The following is a 25,511-nucleotide window of genomic DNA, read 5'->3' as shown; positions in this document are numbered from 1 at the left end:
AACAGTGTTTTTCTCTTTGTAATGTAAACATGAGTCAAGCGCTTTAGCTCTTGTATCGCTGAGACTTGATAAAGAGACTCTGACAGACACATGGAGAAAGCACTTGGTGTAACGTTTTTTTTTTTTTCTTGTATTTCTTCAGTAAAGTAAAAGTTTGACTAAAAGAAACTAAAAAAAAAAAAATGAAATGTCAGGACCAACTTAAATTTTAAAACCAATTTACCACATCAATTTCTATTTAGTTAAGTCCAAATAAAAACCTTGTTTAATACTGAATCTTAGGTCAGTAAATTGGTTCAAGTACTGTTTACACAAACAGTAAAGTCACAGTTTGAATGCTTTATGCTGGTTAGGGTCATGGTGGGTCATGACCTCCTGAACAGGTTGCCAGGTCATCACAGGGTTTATAAATGGACCAATAGAAACATTCCACAATTAATAAATCTTTTACATTGACTTCCACTGAAGGTTAACAAGACTTTTTTTCCTTCACCTGTATATATATAGGTAGCTGCTTTTTGGTTGAAAAAATGATGTATTGTTGCTCAAAAGGAGCTTCGTTTTCCGCCACTTGTTGATCCATGTAGAGTCTGACTGTGGCATTACGTGCCTTGTTTGCACAGTAACTGTTTGGTATGCCCTACATTTACATTCAGCATTTGTTAGTGTAAACAGCTGGCTGTGTGTATGTGTGTGAGAGGGCTTTGCAAGCTCTGTTTTTGGAGTAGGATGAAACAGTAGAGAAGAAAGCACTTGGGCGTTTGCCCCAAATGGGTCTGTACCCCACAGTTGACATGACACAGAGTGTTAAATTGCCTAGAAATTTAATTTACACTGTTTTACCCCCAAATGTCCCCTCAGTCCTTTATTTCATCATTCACTCCAGACCTGTTTAATGGCTAAACTTTACTTCTGTACTTTTACACTGGTCTTGCAAAGCTATTAAGGCTAACCAGCAATGGCAGTAGCACAAATACCAGTTTGATGTGTATCTGGTGTAGGAACACTATGTGCATTTTAGGTGCCAATTTACTGAGGGGTTTTCCATTTGTTTTGAGTTTAAACACAAACTGAGACACTTTTTACCAAGAATGTGCACTTTAAATTAGTACCCTGATTTATAAGAGACAAGCATGTGTGTCTGGTGAAAAACAAACCAAAAAAAGGCGTAATTACATTATATATGTGTCCCTGTAGTTAAACTCACTGGAGATTTCTGAGAGCTACTTTGTTTCCTATCACTGCAAGTGAGATGCACAGGCTTTCTTTATTGTTGGATGCATTTTATTTTATGTGTGCACTCATTCCTCAAACAGTTTGGCTTGATGAACTGTGAGTGATTAGTAACAATAAAGCTTTACTGATGTGTGATACTTGATCAGATGAGGTGGTCTGAAGCAGAATCTGAACATAATTATCAGTATCGCTACTTCACATTGCAACAACATCACAGATAAATCACCCTGACTAACGGTCACAAATGGCACATTTTTTCCATTCACCTCAAAGACATCAACTCAACACAGTTTGAGGTCAATATGAATTTAGCACTGTGTTGTTTGGTGGAATGTATTTTTCTTTATTTGTCAGATACAAAACTATGTTCTTGCTCATTGTTTTTTTAAAAATCCAAACCACAAATCACAATGTATTCAAGCTGACGCCTTTATTCACAAAAAAAAAAAAAAATGATGTCATGGTAAAACTCTTCCTCCTGTTTGCTACCATATTACCATGTTTCCTATCACTGCATTAAACATGCGCAAGGTTTATTTTCCATGCTGTTTTTTGTTTGTTTTGTTTTTGTTTTTCATTTTTGGAGTGAACGATTGATCCCAACCCAAACCTAGAGAGAAGACACCAGGAAAACATATCAAGCCCCTGAAAAAATAAAAGCATTTGTGGCAGAAAGGGGTCAGCTTACTTTTCCTTATGGCCCTGGCTTCCTGAGCAATCAGCGTCATGTGACATGGCAGTCATTTCCTGATTAAATTAGAGTGGTTTACTGCCATTTCATTTCTTCCCCTCATTCTCTTCTCGTTCGTATGTAAACGGAGGGATGAGGCATGAAATAAGAGCCCGTTTTTATGTCGACTGAAAAGCCGAAAAACCAAAGGGCCCTCATTGTGAAAGAATGCTCCAGTATACACCCTTCTGGGCCAACCCTCAGAAAACGGGACTCGCACTCTTTGTCTTGTAGGGGTTATAGAGCTTTGAGGGTCTCTTCTATAGACTGAGTAGGGCATCTTGGTTCAAAACCCCACCCCAAAAAAAAAAACAAAAAAACAACAACAACAAACTTTTAAAGGAGATAACCTTGGGCAAAGTTAGCCGCATTAATCATTAAACTTGGCAGATGTACGTTTTATGGCTTTTTTGGTCCCAAAATCCCACTGCATGACTCATAGCTAAGCCACGAAGGTTTTGGCCCAAACAAAGCACCCCTCCGCCTGAGTCTGAGAGAAATGTCTGATTTAAGCCCTATTTATTCGTCCTTGTTTATTTTGATTCGTATACTTTACCAGAACTCGGCTGGCATTTTAGCGGCAAACAGTGACAAATGAGGCGGATTGGATGTTTACTCAAGATGAGAATGTGATAGGAGTCTTCTGTAGAAAATAGCAAGGTTTTTGTTATTGGATGTGGGCATGTATGTGTGTGTGTGTGTGTGTGTGTACGTGTGTGTGTGTGTGTGTGTGTGTGTGTGTGTGTGTGTGTGTGTGTGTGTGTGTGTGTGTGTGTGTGTATGTGTGGAGAGAGATAGATAGAGAGAGAGAGAGAATGTGTGAGAATATGTCTGTAACAATCTGCGTGTGACTGTTTAGTAAAATACTAATGTTACATGTAATATTTTAGCACTAGAAACATATAAAGTACCATAGAACTATACATTTACAATTCTGTAAAGATCAATGTACACTTTTATTACCATAGAAGTGTAAAGTAACAATACTGTAAAGGGTAGTGTAAATATATAATACTATAAAACTGTAAAGTTACAAAACTGTAGAGCTCACCCTCTCATGAGATATTGCTTATTTAACTGTTAACAAAACACCTTTAAAGTATGTTACTTGTGCATTTATTTGTCATCGTTCAACGTGTCTTCTGCATTTAACGCACCTGTGACAGTGAACACACCCCGAGAGTGGCTCGGGGTGCAGCTGGAGGTTAGGCGCCTAGCTCAAGGGCAACTCAGCTGTGGGTTGAGGGAAGAGAACAGTGTTGGTCCTTTGCTCCTGGGCGTTGTGGGGATTGAACCAACAACCTCCCACTGCCCAGTCTGCTCCTCTAAACATCAGGTTACGGCTGCCCCTGAGCAGTGTGGTTACAGGTCTAGTTGCTGGATCTGTTGTTACAGAGCTATGTGTAAAGTTGGTGGAGTGATACAGATATCTGTGGAAGGTTTTGTTGGGATGATAAAGAACTGTTTGTTATGTTTTGGTGTAGTGAACCAGCTCGTTGTGTAAAGTTTTGATGGAGTGATTCAGAATGCTGGGTGACATTTGGTGCAGTGATAAACATCTTTGTGTAAGGTTTTGGTGGAGAGATAAAGGTTAAAGGTTTGTGTGTAAAGTTTTTGTTGAATAATCTAAAACGGTATGGAATGTTTTGGTAGAGAAACAGAACTGGGCTGAACTTTTGAAAGAGAGAGAGTTAGAGAGAGAGAGAGAGAGAGAGAGAGAGAGAGAGAGAGAGAGAGAGAGAGAGACATAATGCAGATGGTACACCACTTAAGTTGTAAACAATGCACCATTTAAGGATAAATGTTGACAGATGAAAAATATTGAACATATATTTGTAAGATTTTTTTTCTTCCTTTTTTTGGATGGAAACTGTTATATATTTATGGGCAAAGCTAAGGAAATAATGTGAATGCAATTCATCTTGATTAATATTTTTATTTTTTGTGAGCAAAATATAGAAGTAAATAACATCTAGAGGTTTACGGGTGAAAGGGCAGGGATCAGTGCTGGCTGTGGATCAGAAAATATGAGGAAACTGAACACACATAAAAGCCAGCAGTTACTAAGAGACAATGGAGCACTGGCTTTGTTGCATTGTTTTATATTTGGATTGTTGAACCAATTCCAAACATTAGCTTTCTCTCTCTTTCTCTCTCTCTCTCTTTCTCTCTTTCTCTCTCTCTCTCTTTCTCTCTCTCTCTCTCTCTCTCTGAATCTATCCTTCCACCTAATTCTGTGTCTCTCTGTGTGTGTGTGTGTGTGTGTGTGTGTGTGTGTGCATGTGTTTAACGACAAACCTGCTGTAGTCACACATTTACAAACAAAAAGCACCCACATAATTGCACAAGGACAGAAAAGTCACTTAAAGTTTACTTAATAAAGGCCTAAGGGAATATCAATAAACTTTGTCTCCAGACGCTATATATATATATATGAGAGAGAGAGAGAGAGAGAGTACATTATATCATCACAGTCCAAAGATACTCCAAGATTGCAACTTTATAGAAGAAATTAAAACCTTCTTAACTTTCAAAAGACAATGTAAAAACATCCATCCATCCATTATCTGTAACCGCTTATCCAATTTAGGGTCGTGGGGGGTCCAGAGCCTACCTGGAATCATTGGGCGCAAGGCGGGAATACACCCTGAAGGGGACGCCAGTCCTTCACAGGGCAACACAGACACACACACATTCACACCTACGGACACTTTTGAGTCGCCAATCCACCTGCAACGTGTGTTTTTGGACTGTGGGAGGAAACCGGAGCACCCGGAGGAAACCCACGCGGACACGGGGAGAACACACCAACTCCTCACAGACAGTCACCCGGAGCGGGAATCGAACCCACAACCTCCAGGCCCCTGGAGCTGTGTGACTGCGACACTACCTGCTGCGCCACCGTGCTGCCCAATGTAAAAACATTTAATTCAAAGTCATTCTGAAGCATTTCTGTTCGTTCATTCATCATGGAATTTTCACACAATGTAAAGGACAGTTGCTGTGCTCAAAAGATGTCGTAAACTAAAAATTCACAAGAGAGGAGGAGATACACGTTTTTTTATTGGAGAACAATTATACACACCACTTATACAGTTCAGGGTCACGGTGGGTCCGGAGCCTACCTGGAATCACTAGACGCAAGGCAGGAACACACCCTGGAGGGGCAACACACACTCACACATTCACTCACACCTACAGATACTTTAGAGTACTAATCATCCTACCAACGTGTATTTTTGGATCATTGGAGGAAACCAGCACAGCCGGAGGAAACCCACGCGGACACAGGTAGAACTCACCAAACTCCTCACAGACAGTCACCCGGAGCGGAACTCAAAACCACACTCTCCAGGTCCCTGGAGCTGTGTGACAGCGACACTAACCTGCTGCACCACTGTGCCACTGTGTAAGTACAAAATTTAGAAATATAAACATTTTACTCTAAATGTTTTATTTAATATTTTATTAATACTATAATAACTAGTAAATTGGTGACTCAATACAATACGTTTTTAGAAACCTCTCAGTATAATAAATGAACAGGTGTCTGCTGAGCAATATACACTGTCTGTGATAAATTATTCAATAATGCCTGCAGAATATTCAAAACAAAAACTATGAATCATTCAGCATACAAACGAATTATTCAGTAGGTGTCATTAATTATTCAGTAATTAAAGTAACTACTGTAAATGTCTCCGTATCTCCTGTGCTGTAAAATTAAAGAGCTAGCCTTGTTTACTGAAACCTGGTTCAGTATACGATGAAGAAATAATTATCAAGTATATATGCTGAGTGCTTAATTAATTACAACATTTTTTTCTTCATGTTTATTTCTACCGAATTTAAATAGCCACAATATTTAAACCACTGACAGGTGACGTGATCAACATTTATTATCCAAATACAGCGGCACATGTGAAGGGGTGGGATACATTAGGCAGCAAGGGAACAATCATTTATTGAAATTGATGATGGAAACATGAATAAAGGGCAGGCATACAGTTCAGAGCCATTTTGACAAGGTCCAAATTGTGATGGTCATAATGTATTAGTCAGAACATCTTCAAAATGGGGTGTTCCCTGTATGTAGTGGGTGTGTGCGTGTGTGTGTGTGTGTGTGTGTGTGCGTGCGTGTGTGTGTGTGTGTGTGTGTGTGTGTGCGTGCATATATGTGTGTGCAAGAAGGACCAAGAGAAAGAAAGAGAGAGAGAGAGAGAGAGAGAGGGAAAGAGAGAGAGAGAGAGAAAGAAGGGAAAGGTGTGAAAGAGAATTCAGTATTTCAGCAAAAATAATATGTACCTTCTGATGTAACAACAATGGTTCGCTACATAAAACTGCTAATACTTCACTAGAGTGTAAAAATTGTGAGTTATCAGAGGAAATTGCAGCCAAATTTGGTAAAACAATTAATTATTCATTCATTCGTTGTCTGTAACCACTTATCCAGTTCAGGGTCGCGGTGGGTCTGGAGCCTACCCAGAATCACTGAGCGCAGGGACACACCCTGGAGGGGGCGCCAGTGCTTCACAGGGTGACACGCGGACATTTTTGAGTCACCGATATGTGTTTTTGGACCGTGGAAGGAAACCGGAGCACCCGGAGGAAACCCACGCAGACACAGAGAGAACACACCACACTCCTCACAGACAGTCACCCAGAGCAGGACTTGAACCCACAGCCTCCAGGTCCCTGGAGCTGTGTGACTGCGGCACTACCTGCTGCGCCACCGTGCAGCCCAACAATTAATTAGTGTTAGAAAAAACGAATGCATTAAATTTCCATATACGTGAATGTGTGTTAATTTTAACAGCACCATTGAAAACATTACAAAGTTTGTGCTTGCCGCATGCTGCAAGGTAGTGATTTCAGCTTGTTGTAAATAGGGCTGCGATAACAAAACCACACAAAAATAGATTGCAGCACTGGGTTTTTGGACACACAGGTGTTGTACTTGACTGACCTGTCTGCAGTACAGAAGTCTGAAGAGAAGAATGAGACAACAGGGACCACAGGGCCAGCTGAAGTATTGAATCAAACCAGACAGGGCAAACTTCAACAGTTTTAATTCTCAGTTCCCAAATGATTAAACAGTGTAAATAAAACAAAGTTGAAGTAACACAGAGGTAAACATGTCTTTTCCCTGCTTTGTTTTGAGTGTGTTGTGGACATCAAGTTCTCAATGTGTTGGTAACCATCTATCCATCCATTATCCACCGCTCATCCGGGTCCGGGTCGTGGGGAAGCAGTCTGAGTAAAGAAACCCCGACCTCCTCCTCCTCCTTCCAGCACTTCCGGGGGCATACCAAGGTGTTCCCAGGCCCATATAGTCTCTCCAGCGTGTTCTGGGTCTTCCCCGGGGTCTCCTCCACGTTGGACATTCCCGAAACACCTCACCAGGAAGGCGTCCAGGAGGCATCCGGACCAGATGCCAGATCCACCTTAACTGGCTCCTCTCGACGTGGAGGAGCAGCGGCTCTACTCCGAGTCTCTCCCGAATGTCTGAGCTCCTAACCCTGTCTCTAAGGGAGAGTCCAGAAAACTCATTTCAGCCGCTTGTACCTGTGATCTCATTCTTTCAGTCACTACCCAAAGCTCATGAATATGGGTGAGGATATGGACATAGATTGAACGGTAAATCGAGTAAATGACTCATAAATAGATATAGCTAAATACATAACACTTTGTAATTGCAGGTGTTAAAATGCACTATAATATCCTTTCATAAGCACACTGTACATAATGTAGCACAGTGGGGTTCTCACGGGGGGAAATCCCAGCATGCACAGCCGCCTCCCCATGTCTGTTGTTTTGTGGTTTTGTGTCATAGGTGTGTGTTGTGGGGTGGGGGTTGTTGTTTTGATTGTTTGGGGTTTTTTTTCTGTGTCTGGTGTGTGACGATTGATGGGGCAGAGCAGTATCCACCTTCTGGGAGACTTGTGTGTTGGTGGATGAGGTTCTGCCACTCATCATCATCATCATCATACAACAAGCTCAGATATTGCCTTGTTCCCTTATTACCTAAAGCCTTATTAGGACAATAAATGACACTTACTGGCAGAAAGGCCTTGTCTCAGTGCTCAACTCTTTGTGTATTATTAACCTTATCCACTACTACACTACTACACATGGATTTTCTTGGCTGGTGGATAATTCTCAGTCCAGGAGTGACACTGGGGATTTAAAAGCTCCAGCAGCATTGCTGTGCCTAATCCATCATATCAGCACACACTAACACATCACCACCACATCACTGTAGCGCTGACGATGTTACACCACCCAAATCACATCTGGGGGGGTGGGGGCTGGGCAGGGCATAGTGTGCAGAGCAACAAATGGACACTCCTGTATGGTCAGTATGGTCAGTTCCTTATACTGTGATGTTCCATGTACATTGGGACAGTGAGCATCAGATTTGGACCATGAAGTAATGGAAGAAGGGGGACTAGTTTAATGAATTCTGTTTTTCTTCATATTACATGGATGGTGGGATGCATATATGTAAGTTATCTAGGAAAACCTTGGGTCCTGACCTTCGTGTATTCCCTAATGACAGTGATAAATGGTTCTGGAATGATTTGAGGAGCATGATAAAGAGGTCAAGGTGTTGACTTGCCCTCCAAAATCCCCTGATCTCAGTCTGATCAAGCCTCTGTGGGATGTGCTGGAAAAACAAGCCAGACCCATGGAGACCCCACCTCACAACTTACGTGACTTAAAGGATAATGGCAGCAGATACGACATGACACGTTTATAGCTGCCATGTCTTAAGTTCCTTCCTCAGTATGCCACGTTGTTTTCTTTTTGTGGGTGGTAAAAGTGTACCTACACAATAATAGGCACATTTTTAATGTTATGACTGCTTGGTAATAATTTAATATATTTAAATCCAATACAATTAAATGCTAAGGTTCTAAAGGTTGAAATTTTCCTATACATGTTCTTGAATGAGGTCGTCATCTACAGTCTAGTAGTTATTAATTCAATGCTACAAGGATTTTTAATGAATATTTTAATTAAGGTCTCCTTAATTAAATTAATCTAATTTCTTTAGTTTGTTTTCTGACCATTAACTGAACAAAATTCTTAGAAAAAATATTTACAGTTCTTATTAGCTTATGATTTCATGTGTGTATTGCTATGAAGGTGTAATAACAGGTTAAATACAAAAGAAAAAGAAAAAGAAATATGCCAACTCTCCTAAACTAAATCTCATTTTTAATATCATTACACCATATACAACATCTGTTATATTTGGGGGAGTGAGGAAAAAAAGGAAAAAAGGAACATTATACATTACATTATACTACATTATAATCTACAAAAAAAAAACTACATTGTATTATGTTAAATTGTACTATTGTTGTATTATTATTGAGTCAAATTTAAGTTGTTGTAGTTTTATTATATCATAATTTACAACCACAGTTATTTCATTATATTTATTTTTATTTATTATTAGCGTAATTTAACATTTTAACATCAATACCATTTTAGTTTTTTTTTTATTTTTAAGGCCATAATTTGCTTTTATTTTTTTCATCTCTTCACCTTGAGATCCCCTGCTCTCTCTCGCTCTCTCTTTTTTTAATAGCCTTCATAACTTCTGAGCCAATCCGACTTCGCTGATGACGTCTAAGTCACGCCCTGGACAGTAATGTGAGCCCCTGATTGGCTAGAGAGATTCCCCCGATGAGAGTGACAAGTACAGGAAAAAAAGAACAGAAATATGAGTGAGTGAGAGAAAGAGAGAGAGCGAGAGAGAGAGAGAGAGGAAGAAGGAAAATTTGCTCAGCTCACGCCATTGCCGTCCACAGGAGAAGGCGAGAAACGCTCTCGGCGTCTTCGCTTTTCTTCGTTTTACTTCGATTCTCTTCGTTTCCTCGTCGTGGTTGGACGTATGCTACGTTTTCTCGTTCTTCCACGCGACTGAGACCTGAGAGAACACAAGTTGTTGTGTGAGGCTCTCGCGCGGACGCTAAGAGTTACATGTGTGGCGCTGGAGCGAGCTCACGTTAGAAGAAGAAGAAGAAGAAGGAAAGGACGCACGAGTCGAAGACACGATGCTGGGCACCGGAGGCACCGGAGGCACCTACGCGGGCAAGAAGAGGAAGAAGCCCGTGCAGAAAATGTGAGTGCACGCAGAGGCGGGGACATACGGGACATAGTATAAAGAAAGAGAGTGAAAGAAGCGAAAGAATGACGGAGAGTATGAGACAGTGTTTTGTCCGTGAGCGTGTACTTGAAACTTAGCTTGGTTCTTCTTGACTTTAGTGCAACTTTTCAACCTTGTGTCGTTTACACGAAGGTTGTGACGACTTACCGCGCTGTTCTTAACTTCTTTTAGAAAAAACAAAACAAATCAGGCGTGTGCTTTGCAGGCATTGAGTTTTTTGACATGTGTTTGCGTTTTGGCTGTGAACGAACTGTCAACAGAGCCGCTTTGACAGCTTGGTTAGTGTTTTATATTAGAAAAGGCGTAAAGCACGCTTTAAGGTATGTTTGTGTGCGATATAGGCGTTATATAGTTCGCGTCATTTATACGTGTTTGTCTTTATTAATTTTACCTGTGTAATGTGTAATCTGCGGTTTTACGACATGTGCGTATGTATGTAGTCTATGAATGTTGTCATACATTGTGAGGACCTGAGGTCCCCATTCGGTCATAAAAACATTATGGACTATGTGGCCACATTTTACGAGGAAAAGCGACCAATGACAATTTTGAACCTCAAATCAAGACTGTATTTAATTATAAATAGAAACGTACACACAAAAGCACAGAAACATACCACAACAAGCACATGAATACAAACACGTGGGTGTATAAATAAATGTGGCATATACATATATAAATAAATGTGTGCGCGCGCGCGTCTTGCATTAATCATAATCAAGTCGCGCGAGCCATGGGCGCTCTCACGCGATGCTTACTGGAGGGAGGGGCGAGGAGTTGGGGGGGGGGGGAGTGGGCGTGGCCTCCTTGTGTTATTGTAATCTGATAGGCTATTTTTTTCACCCCTTCCTCTTCTTTTTTACCCTTCTCATAAGAACGTTTATTTTTGTTTGTTTGTTTTTTGTCTTTCCCCCCTTCTTCTGCCCCCCCTCCCCCATCACCCACCCAACACACACACACACACACACACACACCAAAACTCAGATTAACATATTTTTAAGTCACGCAAAGTCTTACACAACTGCAGTGGAGTACAAGCTTTTTAATGCCTAGCTTTTGAGCCCGGTTTTGGGCATTAAACACAATCTTTGGGAAGCTCTTTAGGAATGGCTTAGGTTTCAGAATCTGTGCAGTTTAAGACTAGAGTTGGGTTTGTGGGCTCTGTTCTGGAAAAGGACTCGTGTTAAATTAATTTGCATAAAAGCTTAGGAATGTGGTGCAGGGACCTGGAGGCTGTATTCTACACTACACATGTTACGTAACTGAACTTGTGTAGTGAGCAATGTTTACAATAGACTTGAAGGACTTGCCTTCAAATATACACTGCTCAACCATAACATTACAATGTTCTCTTTCTTTTCTGCACTCATTGTTTGCTTTACCATACAGGAGTACTTTGTAGTTCAACAATTATAGACTATAGTGCAGCTGTTGCTCTATATACTTTGCCCCCACAAGACCACCACAGGGCAGGTATGATTCAGCGCTGCAGTTTCACTGATAAGGTAATGGGTGTATTAGTATGTGTTGCTGCTAGAGTTTTTAAACTTTGTCTCCACTCACAGTCCACTCAACCTTGTTGATATCAGAGACAGTAGCTCATCTGTTGCTGCACAGTTTGTGTTGGTCATTAATCAGTGCACACGGGATGCTGTTTGCTGGATATTTTTGGTTGGTGGACTCCTCAGTCCAGCAGTGACAATGACTGGTTTAAAAACTCTAGCAGCACTGCTGTGTCTGATCCACTCATACCAGCATAACACACACTAACATACCACCACGTCAGCACAGAGAATGATCTTCCACCCAAATCATACCTGCTCTGTGATGCTCCTGTTCATTAAGTGTATGGTCAACGGAGCTGATCAAAAGGACAGTTAGTGTAGAAACAAGAAGGCCACCTAAATGTTTTGGGTAATCGGAATGTATGTTATGCAACTGAAATAACATACTTCTGTGTTTGCATTGGCAGTGTTTACACTGAATTGTATTCAGTTTTATCAAGTTTGAAGTCCAGTTTCATTTGGGAAACTGACCATTCTATGTGTAAAATGAATGCAGCAAAAAAGTAAATAAATGATTGATAAATGAACATTGCTGTGACAAATGGTGGTAGCCATTAGAGCATTTGTGATGTCAGGTACTAATGTTGCATGATTAGTTCTAATGGATAACAAACACCACTCCGAATCACCTACAAATATACCAGGTAGAGCTGCATTACGGTACCGATCACAATTCCCCCTCCAAGCTGAAGTGACTTTATGGCTCTAGGGTGGACTCTTGGTACCCTAGGCTAATGTGTGTTTTATGCGTGTAATTTTTTACTAAACCTTTGCTGTATCCACCACGCATACAGACTGTAAACAGGACAAATTTACATAACTGCTATATAATTATGTAATTATGTAACACTGTAAACACTAGTGAATTAATACATGATGTCATTTGAATATTAATTTAATTTATAATAATAGTTCCTTTGTAAATACATGTTTACAATGATATAATAACATTGTAACAATTATGCAATAAAGCCAAATTTAAATAAGTTCAGCTGTAAAGCTACTAAGGGTTAAAAGCTCCATTGAGTAAAGCTCCCATTTCAATGAAGGACCTTTTCCCTGAGATGTTTTATATTGAGATCTAAAGCTTCAGCAGGTTTTATCTCAGTGTTTAAACAAGCCGCAAAGTTTCTCAGCGAAGCCTGAGTTAAACACAAAGAGCTCATTGAGGACAAGTGTTACTCGACACCACCAAGGAAGCTGGAATGTAGAATGGTACTCTCTCTCTCTCTCACTCCCTTTTGCCCAGAGAACTGGGTCAAGATTTCCTCACTTGTAATCTGTCATGATGACAAAAGGTGTGGAGGCCTGTAGTGTTCAAAACAGATTCCCAAAACAGGTTGCATATGTTCAATAAAACATTGTATATTACTCTATAATAAAACCTTATGTTTTCAATTCATATATGATATATATCTTCACTGTATATATATGTCTACCAACCATAACATTATGACTTGCTAGTTTCTACACTCCCGGTCCATTCTCTTAGTTGCACTAACACGACAGGAGCACTTTGCAGTAGTTCAGCAATTACAGACTGTAGTCCACCTCTTGTTGTGTATACGTTGTTTGTTCTTTTTCACCCTGTTCTTCAGTGGTCAGGACCACCACAGGACCACCACAGAGCAGGTACGATTTGGGTGGTGGACCATTCTCATGCTGCAGTGTTGTGCTGGTACGAGTGGATCACAAACAGCAGTGCTGCTTGAGTTTTTAAACACTGAGTCCACTGACTGTCCACTCTGTTAGACACACCTACCTCGATGGTCCACCTTGTAGATTTAAAGTCAGAGCCCTCTAGTCCTTCATCAGTGAACAAAGGATGCCTGTTAGCTGGATATTACACAAAGTGACAAAGTGCTCCTGTCAGGTCAGTGGAGCTCAGAAAATGGACCAGGAGTGTAGAAAGAAGGTGGTGGTCATAATGTTACGGTGGATCGTGTATATACACACTAATTTGCACATACACAACACACACAAACATACCACCACCACATCAGTGTTAGTGCTGAGGATGATCCACCACCCAAATAATTCACACAGGGTGAATGGAGGTTAAATAAGTATGCAGAGCAATGTGTTGACTGCAGTCTGTAGTTGCAGAACTAAAAAATGAGCCTATGTGGTCAGTGGAGCTAATAATGGTGTTGTGGAGCTGCTGTCGAGGGAAACTGAAAGAGAGCCCCCCCACACACCACCACCCCCTACTCCCGCCTCAACCTACTTCTCCCCGACTTACCGTATGTTTGTGTTCCTCTTGTGACATTAATGATTTTCCACAGAAGCGGATGCTGCTCAGAAATCAGTGTTTTGGATTGAACTGGGTTGTGCTGCAGGACTCAAGCTTGTACACAGATAACCCCCTTTTGCACTGTACAGGGCAGAGTCTGAAAGCAAATGTGTAAGTGACAAGGACATGAAAGTGTGTGTTATAGACAGGCAGTATGTGTGTTCTCAGCATATTCTACTTGTGAGGATGGAGATGCAGTTAGAGTTGGTATTTGGAATCGGGATTTTGCCCTAGTTTGAAGTGTAGTTTGAAATTGTAGCTGAAAATGTGTAGAGCTGAAGTTAAGTTTATTTTAAGGTATTAGTTGATTTTTTAGCTTAGACGCTGGAGTTGATATAGTTGGTACTGAGATGGTTAAGTTGATGTTGAAGTGGACTATGGAGTTGACGTTGGATTGGTGCTGGAGTTGCTGTTGACATTGATTTTTGAAATTCTGTTGGAGTTGATATTGGTGTTTATGTTGAAGTTGACACTGGAGTTAATGGGGGAGTAAACATTGGTGTGTATGCTAAAGCTGACATTGGAGTTGATATTGGAGTTGACATTGGAGTTGATGTTGAAGTTGACACTGGCGTTTATGTTGAAGTTGACATTGGAGTTGATATTGAAGTTGGCATTGATGGGGGAGTTGACTTTGGTGTTTATGATAAAGTTGACATTGGAGTTGATATTAAAGTTGACGTTGGAGTTGATGTGGGAGTTGACATTGGTGTGCATGTTGGAGATGACATTGGTGTTTATGGTGGAGATGACATTGGAGTTGACGTTGAAGATTAAGTTGGAGTTGATGAGGTTGACATTGGAGTTGATGTTGGAATTCATCATGGGGTGAATGGTGGTGTTGACAATGGAACTGACATTGGAGTTCATGGTAGAGTTGACAATAGAGTTTATGTTGCAGTGATGGGTTGATGGTGGAGTTGACAATGAAGTTGATGTTGGAGTTGATGGGGTTCATATTGGTGTTTGTGCTAAAGTTGATATTGGAGTTGATGTTGGAATTGACAATGGAGTTTATGTTGGAGTTGATGGGTTGATAGTGGAGTTGACAATGGAGTTGATGCTTGAACTAATATTGAAGTTGATGTTTGAGGTGATTTTGATGTTGACGTTGGATTTCATTCTGTTGTTGATGGTTGAGTTGATGGTTGACCTTGGAATTGAAGCTGGACTTGAGGTCCTAAAAGGTGTTGGAGTTGATGTTTTAGTTGACGTTGAAGATGATGGTGGAGTTGATGTTTGAGTTGACATTTAAGTTGATGGTAGAACTGACATTGGAGTTGAAGATGGAGTTGATTGTGGAGTTGATGGGTTGATGTTGGAGTTGACAATGGAGTTGATGGGTTGATGTTGGAGTTGACAATGGAGTTGATGTTGAAGTAGTTGCTCAAGTTGTGTTCGGAGTTGACATTGGACCTCATAGAAGTTGGTTCTAGAATTGATGTTGTAGCTGATGCTCAAGTTGAATTTTGAGTTGACAATGGATTTGAGCGTGTGATTGAGGTTGGATTTGACATTGGGAGTTTATGCTTGAGTTGATGTTAAGACTCAATGCTTGAATTAACATTGAAGTTGATGTTTGAGGTGACTTTGATGTTGATGTTGGATTTGATTTTGTTGTTGATGGTTGAGTTGACCTTTGGAATTGAGGCTGGACTTGAGATCATAGAAGGTGTTGAGTTGATGTTTTAGTTGACGTTGAAGGTTTTGGTTGATTTAATGTTGGAGTTGATGCCTTGGAGTTGGTGCTTGGAGTTGGAATTGGAGTTAATGGTTGTGTTGACATTGGAGTTGATGGTTGAGTTGATATTGGCGTTATTATTTGAGTTGACATTTGAGTTGACATTGGAATTAATAGTTGAGTTGCCACTGGATGTGATGGTTGAGTTGACATTGGAGTTGAAGGTTGAGTTGATACTGGAGTTGCTGAAATTGCTGTTGGGGTTGATGTTTGAACTGATATGTGTATGAGTTTATGTTGGTGTTAAGGTTTAAGGTGACCTGGAATGTTAACATTATTGGACTTGACATAGGAGTTGATACTTGGGTTAACATGAGTTGGCTTTGACGATGAAGCTTGAGCTGACTTTGGATTTAATCCTTGGGTTGACGTTGAGGCTGAGTTTGGAGATGACTGTAGAGCTGTTGTCGATATTGGGGACATCACTACAGGATGCACATGATCCAGAGCAGCTGCTTTTCTACAAAGTGATTTAGGACATTTGAGAGTGGGAAGGTGTAATATGATGCTATTCTTCACATGAAGAAAGCGAAATCAAAACGTCTGCCCTTTGCTGAACTCTCCCTTAACATCAAACAGAACTGGACAGAGGCAACTCTACTGTGTTCTGTTGTTTGAAGAGCTGTGTTATTATATAGAGTTGTTATTTAATATCAGTGTTATTTGATGCCAGTGTTGCTCTCCCAGTGTTGAGGTGGAATCTATCATCCAGGTCATGTGATTCCTTTTCCATAAATCAAATTCTTGACTTTAATATGAACTGGCTTTCATATTCATTTGTTTGTGGAGTGTGTAGAATGTGGGGAATGTAAGTGCATCCCAACTTCATTGAAATTGGGGTTGTACGTGGAGTTTGGGAATATTGTTTGGAGGGTTATTTGGATTTGTATGGAGGGTACATTGATTTCACAAATGCCTGTGACACAGGGAATCTTTGAGCTGTACACTCTTGGGTTTACATGATATTCTGGGGACTGTAGAGGTTTAGGGCTATTACCATGGTAATTGTAGTCTTGTAGCCTCCCACATTCCTCTTCCTCCTCTCTCTCTCTCTCTCTCTCTCTCTCTCTCACTCTCACTGATGTGTGTAGAGTGAAACATATGCTAGTTTTTATCCCTCTTTATTCTTTACCTGTCACTGTTCTCCCTTTTGGAATTGTGTGAATAATGTGGAGTGTGTGTGGACTGTGTAGACAGTGAGGAGTGTGTGAGGAATGTGTGTGGAGTACCTGTGAAGGGTGTGTGTGGAGTGTGAGCCACATCGCTCATGGTTAGCCACACACTGAAATTCACACAAGAACGCCTCAGAGGAAGCCAACTTTAGGTTTATTGGCCTTTTTCAGTGTGTGTGTGTGTGTGTGTGTGTGTGTGTGTGTGTGCGCAAGAGAGAAAGAGAGAGAGACAGATCAGAACCATATGTGTGTGTTATCAGGCTCTGGTGGACGCTGCCCAATTAACCAGAGCCATGGGCCGTGTTTTTTTTCGAGGTCATGGAAAAAACTCGGTGCATCTTGGGAGCTGGGACAAGTTAAGCCCTGACTACATCAGCTGACCTCACTGACCATGGCCAAAATTGAGTGACTATGAGCATGGGGACCATCATGCTGTCTCCCATTTTATTTCATGTTGTATCATGTGTGTGTGTGTGTGTGTGTGTGTGTACGTTCAGCAGACATGGAATGACTCTGCTCTTGTAGTGTGTGAATGATACTGTGATGGCTCAGTGCATGCTGGGACATGCTGGAGTTAATACTGCAGAGTGCTCTCTCTCTCTCGCTCTTTCTCTCTCTCTCTCTCTGTCTCTCATCTTATTGTTTATTTTTTCTCTGTTTTCCACTTTGTCTTTTGCTTTTCTATCTATTCTCTTTCTTTTTTCTTCATTTCTTTCACTTTTTCTTTCTTTCTTTTTTCCATTCACCCATTTGTTCTCTTTTGGTTTTTCTCTCTCTTATGGCTCTCTTTCTCTCTCTTTCTATCTCTCTGTCTCTCTCTCACACTCTCTCTCTCCCTCTAACTCTTTCACTTTCTCTCCCTTTTCTCCATTTGTTCTCTTTCTGTCTGTTTTGTTTTTTCTCTCTTGTGATTGTCTCTCTTTCTCTCTGCTTTCTCCATTTGTTCTTTCTTTCTGTCCTTGTTGGTTTTGCTCTCTCTTACATTCTCTCTCTCTCTCTCTCTCTCTCTCTCTCTCGCTCTCTGTTTTCAATGGTGCTCTATTTTTAAAAACATGCTGCTTATTGAACATCATTAACATTAGCAGCTGGTAATTAGTCATTAATTTGAGATTATAATAATCATGGTAACCAATAAAAGGTTATAATTAAGATCATGCTGTGAGTGTTATTGTACTTGTCTGTTACTAGGAGACTGTTTGATGTCATCAGTATTTACTTTGATGTTACTTTGCAACAAATTTATTCATCAGTTTTCTTTAGTATGTAATGCATTATAATTAATATACTTTTTTATACAGAAATATGCTTGTTTTCGTTATAGTGATGTTGAAATCATCTCTGGAGCGACTGCATATAAGCTCATATAAGGTCACCAAGCTAAGAGCATAAAGCCCCCTGGTACCGGGCAGTGGAGATTAATCGAGCAGTGAAACTGTGATCGTGTCTAAGTGACATCAAGGCTCTGACAGCTAGTGTAAAGTCTTCCCTTACTGCAGTAAAGAGGAGCAAATTCCAGATTAATACCTTTCATTTCAGAAGCTGTATTGAATGCGGCGTCCACAGACTTTTGGCCTTACTGTATTAGAGCTGTAGGTGTAGACGTGCTGCTGATCCAGTGCCAGCAGTAATGACATTCCAAAACAAAGGCTTGTTCATTTGATCTTCTCCTCTACTCTAGACTGTGGAGCCATTGTTTATCGGAACCCTGCTGTGATTGGTTGTGGGTTGAGTTTAAAGTAATGCATACCTTGAGTCCACCAGTATGAACTGTATGAACATTTAATATTATGATTATAGTGGCCAAAATGATCGTGGTTATCAATATTATATAGATATATGTGCCTAAGGCTATGTTCACACAGCAAGTAAAAGTGGCCCAAATCTAATCTGTTTCTGCATGTGACATGGGTGTGTCATTTGTGTCGCTGTGTGAACAGCACAAATTGCACCAAATCTGACTTTTTAAAATCAGATTTGGTGTGCTAGTCTTTCTCTCTCTCACTCTGCTTAAGGCCTTAGGCATCTGAAGTTGTTTTAGACAACGGAGAGGACCCCAAACATTGAAAAACATGAACCAAAATGAGGATATTGCTCTATTTCTGCTCCAAATATTGATAATATTATATTGGTAATATTGACTTATTTTTGCTGTTTTCGGATCACTTCACGTGGAAATGTATCCAAACTCAGGCAGACGGCTAACTGCAAGGTTATGTGTGGCACAGCACTTCAGTCCCTAAATTTGGTGGATGCTGTAACTTTCAAACCGTGATAATTGCAGTTATTTACATTCAGTGAGTAATATTAGCCGTCGGTGGGAATGAAAACAGGATGATTGCTGTGAACTTTTAATTGCATTCAGCCTTTCATCAGTGAGGCCAGATCCCAAAAAGCCTCTCAAATGCTTAGGGCTCAATTAGGCATTCCTGTGAAAAATTGCTTTAAGGATTTGATAGCACATAATCCACACACGTCTAGAAAGAACACACCCAAACAAGGCTGTATTATACAGCTTTTAGTGTGTAATGTCTGTTTACCCTTATATATATATATATATTAAGAGTACACTGTAAAAAAAAAATCCATAAAATTTACGGTAAAATACTGGCAGCTGTGGTTGCCAGAATTTCACCATACAATATACGGTCACGTTTTTGGCAATCATAAATTTAACATTTAAGACCGGTTTTAAGGAGGTTCAAAAAACAGATATACACTGTAAAAAAACATGGTATTTACCTAAAAATAACAAAGTAAATTAAAGTAAAGTTAACTTGTAAATTGTGTGACAAATTAGAGAAAGGAGACTGAGATATAGCCATATTTAGATACAGCCAAACTGCATCCTATATTCAGCCCTTAAAAGGAGATGGAAAGGACTAAAGAAATGTATGGTATCTGGGTGCCACACACGGAACACAGGCTGATGGTGAACTTCCCTGACCAACACACATCTCGTCATAACATACACAGAAACACAAACACACACACCAAAGTCAATAAGTCTCAAAGACAGAAGAAAACAAAGAAACTCTGAAAATCACAGAAAATATGGAGAAACAAAGCATGCTGGGAGCTCCCTATTGAGTCTCAGCTCCTCCCAGTCCTTGGACACTTGTACCGCCCCTAATTTGTGTGTTTAACAGTGAAATAATGTATATTTTACAGTAAAAAGATGTAAAAAACTGTATTTTGGCTGATAAAAGTATTTACGGTATTTCACTGTTACAGAAATTGTTTTCAACCTTTTTAGAGTTTACAGTCATTTACAGTCATGGTTTTACAGTTTTCCACCATAAAATTCACAGACATTTTTTACTGTGTATCTTAGAGTAATATATACTCTAAGTCAAGTGCTCTGATGACGTAAAAAAATTGCCCAAGGACTGTTAAATAAAACAACAACAAAAACATCTTCCAGGAATTTAATTCGGACCAAATTAAATTATTGGATGGTTTTACCTGCCTCTCTACTACATCACCCGTCCCCCCATGCACATGTGCTGTACACATGCACAGAGACCAGTGTCTGGAGGCAGAGAGGGGTAAAGATGCATAACCAAGAAAAGAAGGTAGAGAAGGCTTCCAACTAAAAGAGGCTGGATGGATATAGATGAACTTAGCAGGTAGGTGTTTTCTTACCTGTGAATGAGACATGAGCCAGCCATGCACACCTCCATCTGTGTGGCTTATCGAAGTTGCTTTTGGTAGGAAGGCTGAATATAGGGGTTGGGACTTTTTTCCCGGTTAATTGTTTTATTTTCAAATCCTGACTCCCAATTCGTTTTACCTACAGAGTCACCTACTTCAGCGTTAGAGCACAGTCAGTTGACATTTATTTTGAGCCTGGAATGCAGAGTGTAAGCCAAGTCTCCCCCTTTTTCGTTCTCTTTTTCCTTCTCTGTTTGCGAGTGACGTGAATCGATGATGTGTGCTGTTTGTTTGAGTCGATGGAAATTCCCGAGAAAACAGAAAAGCCGTGTCGATGCCAATACTTTCAGTGCCAGTATTCAGCTTGTATAATCTCCAGAGAAAAGCATGAAACTAAAGGTGCTCTGGACCTACCCTTGTGCACTTGTAGCTGCCATTAAATCCTCACAGCAGTGTTCCAATATTTAGTCTAAAGCATTCCCAGAAGAGTAGAAGCTGTTACTGCAGCAAAAAAGAAATAGACTTTCTATTAATACCTTTCATTTCATAAGAAAACCGGACAAGTGTGTATCCTTAAACTTTTGGTAATACAGTGCATATTTTCTCTTCTAACTACAAAAACAAATATGGTGTAAAATCATGTTTCAAACCTCTCCAGATTTAGGATAAAGCACCACAGACTTAATGCTCTGATGTGCCAGTGCTCGAACATGGTGAAGCTGTTTGAAGCTGTTGCTAAAGAACAAGTAAAAATGATCATGAAGAAATGTTAGATGAGCTGCTGTCCACAAACCTTTGGTCTAATTGTAGAGGTAGTGTACCAGTACTTATGGTGCCCACGTGGCCGAACACTCTGTTGTGTCTCGCCTCGCCGGCCTTTTCCGCTGAGGTCACTTTTGCTTTATTTCTGGGAAAGCATAACGAGGGTCTGAATGCAGTCTGAATCCAGTTTCAGCTGTGACTCCTCGGGGCAGGGCCAAGTTTTCTGCTCTTTTCTTTTTTTTTTTTTTTTTTTAGCTGTTTTCCTTTTTAATTTTCTCAAAGGGGTGCAGTTAGAGCCCAGTCGCTGATGACTGTGATTCCAGTAAGAGCTCAGACCTAATGGCTTTCATCGCAGAGCAAAAGCACAGAGTGGCCTGTAGCATTCAAAAAGGCTTCTGTTTTGATTGGTCCTAAAGGCGTAAAAAGTTACCAAATAGGAGCAATAATCTGATGGAGAGTCAGACTGTTTTGTGGTCCCTGAATGAACCATTGAGTGGGTCTTCCACATTTAGGTGGCCATGTTTGAAAGAGGTTTAGTACAGCGGCTGTGTCGTAATGTTAAGGAGAAAATGAGGAGCTGGGTCACTGGTTGAAACATGAGGTTTGCTCATGGATAAAGTCCCGCCTTTCAAAAAAAGATCCAATCAGCTTGCAAGTTATGCCTCCAGCAGTGGAGGGTTGATTATTTTGTGGTGCTAATAGGGACAGCCCCCTCACTGTAGAGATCTGTGTAAGCTCAGTAGCGAGAACAAGCCAGAAAAATTGCTGCAAAATGGCCACCAAGTGAACAGACGTCTTTTAAGTAGAAAGCTAGCTCTCAGCTAGCTCTCAGTAAAATGTTGTGTTCTGTTATTATTTTTTAATAAAAAATCCCCTTGCTAAGTGGTCTTTATGTAAACATGGCCTCACATGTTGTAAAGCTGTCATTTAATTATTAAACAAAAAAAACTTTTGGTTTGGTTACGTTTTTCTTAGCTAATTAATTTAAATGTTTTATGGCTAGCTTTCAATTAAAAAACAAACAGTTCTACATTGGCCGTTAATTAAAATAAATGTTTGAAATCTCGTCCAGTGACCCTCAGTGGTTACCTGGCTAGGGAACAGAAAGCACGCACTGTGATTTTCACTACCCTACAATAAAAAAATCCCACCCTGGTGTTCCGAAAACAAACCTGTCCTGTTCTATGTTGTTTGGCAAACTTCTGTCTCATAATTCTAGATTTGAGTAAACTACACTCTTATTTTGCTAAGCTGTCTTTCTGTAAACTTTGCTCTTATTCTAGTAGGCTATTTTTTTCTAAAGACCCCTCATGTTTTCATATGAAGCTATGTTTTAGTAAACTTTCACATTGTGTTGTCTTGCTAAACTAGCCTTAAGCAAAGTTGCTAAGCTGCTTGCTATATTAGCTTTAGGTAAAATGCCCTAATGTCTTCCTAACTGTTATCTTGCTTAACTTTTCCTTCTGTAAACTGTTCTCTTACCCTTTGAGGTTTCACAGAAACTCCCCTCATGTGATGCTAAGCTATATTTGCTAACTTTCAATAAAATAATATTCTTTTTAAGCTAACTTATAGTAAATCTGACTGCAATTATGATAAGCTGTCTTTGATTTTTTTAGGCACTTTTAGTCACTTTTTCAGTGCATGTTAGGTTAGGTTGGGGATCTGCAATCTAACAACCCACAAACTGAAAAAAAACCCAACAGAAACATTTTTTATGCCTAATTCTGAAAACATGGGATAAATCAAATCATTCAGATATGGTTCTGCATCTTTCATAGGGTGCAGCCACTTCAGCGTTTTCTCATCTCCTCATCTGAGTATCACCAATCAAAGTGCTGCACCTGTTTTTATGTGAGAGCACAGAGGAGAGGTTAAACGGAGTAAAACAAAGACAACGAGACTGGAGAAATAAGAGTTCTGAATTAACATGACAAAACTGAGGACAAACAATAGAGCAAAACAACAGAAGATGGCTAAAAATCAGAGCTTCTGCTCCTTGCTTCTGCTCCTTGCTCCTCACCCCTCAATCCTGGGCACAAGAACAGGCTCTGAAACCGGTGGTTCTGAACAGGGCTGTTTAGATAGGGTGAGAATGGGGCTGTGTTGTTTGATCTTTGTGGTATGTTGACCAAAGCTTGTCACATATGCCTCATTAAAGGAAACTGTTAATTTGTGGAGGGTATAGTTTTTCACCTTTAAATGAAAAATAAATAAAAAGCACTATGGTCTGGCTATGACAGGAAGGCATTTTAATCAAATCTATCTTGCTTAGTTAGCTTTCTGTTAACTGTTTTACTTTCACTTAACAGCTTTTCTGTCACTACACTGTTTTTGAGTGTAAAAAAGCCTCCATTTTTGTTTTGCTAGCTTTTAGCCACATGACTTAACATAAGTTACTGAATGCTAGTTTCACACGAGGCCATGTTTTAATTATGCTCCTAATCTAGGGCTTCGAGTGACGCCGTTGTCTGAATGTTGTTCCTATGATGGGTTGTTTGCAGGTTTGAGCCCCTTTGATGTCTCCTCTAAGCATGTTGAGCTGCCCAGTGCCTTTGCAGTAGCAGCAGTTTAAAAAGAAGCTAGATATCATGTGCTTATCACAGTCCCAGGTTGGTGGTTGTTCCGGGTGGTCTTTTAGACAAGTTGGAGTCGTGTCTGTGATCCAGAACTAATCATCCTTTATCCTGACATCACCCTCAAATGTTCACAGCAGTGTCCCAACCACAAGACAAATGCTTTTTGAGCCACAAACTAAGGGATTCTTAGCCTGAAAACAACCCTGGCATGTGACCATGAAATAGTTAATATCATGGCAGTTCACTTGGCAGGTTGTCTCTGGTCACACTGTTGCCTTGGCACCCATCTCTGGGCCCTGTTGCCTTGGCAGCAGGTTTGTGTCATCTGTCTCTTCGTTAAGCCCGGGCTGAGCCGTGCAGCTGGACTTAATTAGCAATTAATGGCCAGCGTCTAGACGGCAAATTTGTTGTGAAAAGATTTGCTTTGGCTCTCCACAAAGCTGCTGTGTCCTAGGGACAGAGGGATGACGGATGGCTGAGAAAAAATGCTCCTAGCATTTACTGTAATGAGGAATGTGGGTGGGAATGTGGTTCCCAAGGTTTTATGATCACATACATAATAATAACTAATTACCTAAAAGTGGTAACGCTCATTTATTATGTTTTATAATATTTATCCTGATTAGATTGATTGCTGTGACCCCAAATATATCATCTAATATTTCGTAATACTCATGAGTTTGCTTTTCTTGGGCTCGACCACTTTGCAGTGACTCGCACCTGCAGTGACTCTTTGTCTGATTACTCTTGGTCTGATAACTCAAAACACTGCCCTATTGTCAGTTCTTTGCTAAATCTATGTGGTTAAACCTATTTATTACCGAAGTTCTGAGTAGCGCCGGACAATAATTCAATAGCAGTGTATATCATGATACAGTATGTTTCAATAATGGTGATATGAGTTTTAAACACATTTCCAGTATGTCAGTAGGCATATTCTACAGCGTCTGTGACTGACTGTTAATTACAGGTCACTGTTCTTTAAAAGTCACATGTTTTCTTTATGATTGTTTTTGGAAGTGGTTGCGGGTCACATTCGCTCCTCCTCCTTTCAGCCACCAACAGTTGCATATGAAAAAATAGATGCGAGATGTGTGGTGCGTGATGAACATTTTGTGAAATGCTTAAAATAAAAATGTATTAAAATTCACATTCAAGTGTTGCTTTTAACAGAGAAAGCTAGGAGCACTGAGAGCCGGCTGTTTGAAGTTAAAAGCCCCCTGCATGACATTTTAAATGTATTTGGGGGAAGTTATATACATACGGTAGCCCTCTTAGTTAAATTCAAATTCAAACACAAAACAGAAAACAAAAAAAATTACATACACAAGAGAAATGTGCTTTTGCAGTAAGAATTATAGAAATAAGTGACAAAAAATTAATTAGTATAAATATAAATAACAAGGAGAACTGTAAACTGCAATGTATTTTTTCTATCTATTTACAGAGAAGGTGGTGGATTTATTTATAAAATATTATATAGTTTTATAGAAGGATATTTTAGAAATTTGGCAAATACATTTTTCAGAAGTGTGACGTTAGAGATGTTCATCGTGGGCTTTTTTGGCAGTTTTCCTGTGGCTTATATTATTCATGTTGACAA

General features: G+C 40.1%; 1 protein-coding gene across 1 annotated transcript in view; it reads left to right on the top strand.

The window, feature by feature from the left end:
• The first annotated feature begins 9,730 nt into the window (after positions 1 to 9,730).
• The window catches only part of ahr2 (aryl hydrocarbon receptor 2), a 70,412-nt gene continuing 54,631 nt past the window's right edge, over positions 9,731 to 25,511 (top strand). The window contains exon 1 of the mRNA XM_066656078.1: positions 9,731 to 10,100. Coding sequence (XP_066512175.1) covers positions 10,033 to 10,100 — 68 coding nt within the window. The 5' untranslated portion in view covers positions 9,731 to 10,032. The remainder of the gene's footprint in view (positions 10,101 to 25,511) is intronic.

This window comes from Hoplias malabaricus, chromosome Y (genome assembly GCF_029633855.1).
Source record: "Hoplias malabaricus isolate fHopMal1 chromosome Y, fHopMal1.hap1, whole genome shotgun sequence".
Lineage (NCBI taxonomy): Eukaryota > Metazoa > Chordata > Actinopteri > Characiformes > Erythrinidae > Hoplias > Hoplias malabaricus.
The sequence above is the reverse complement of the archived record's forward strand: the minus strand, read 5'-3'. Positions and strand labels throughout refer to the sequence as shown.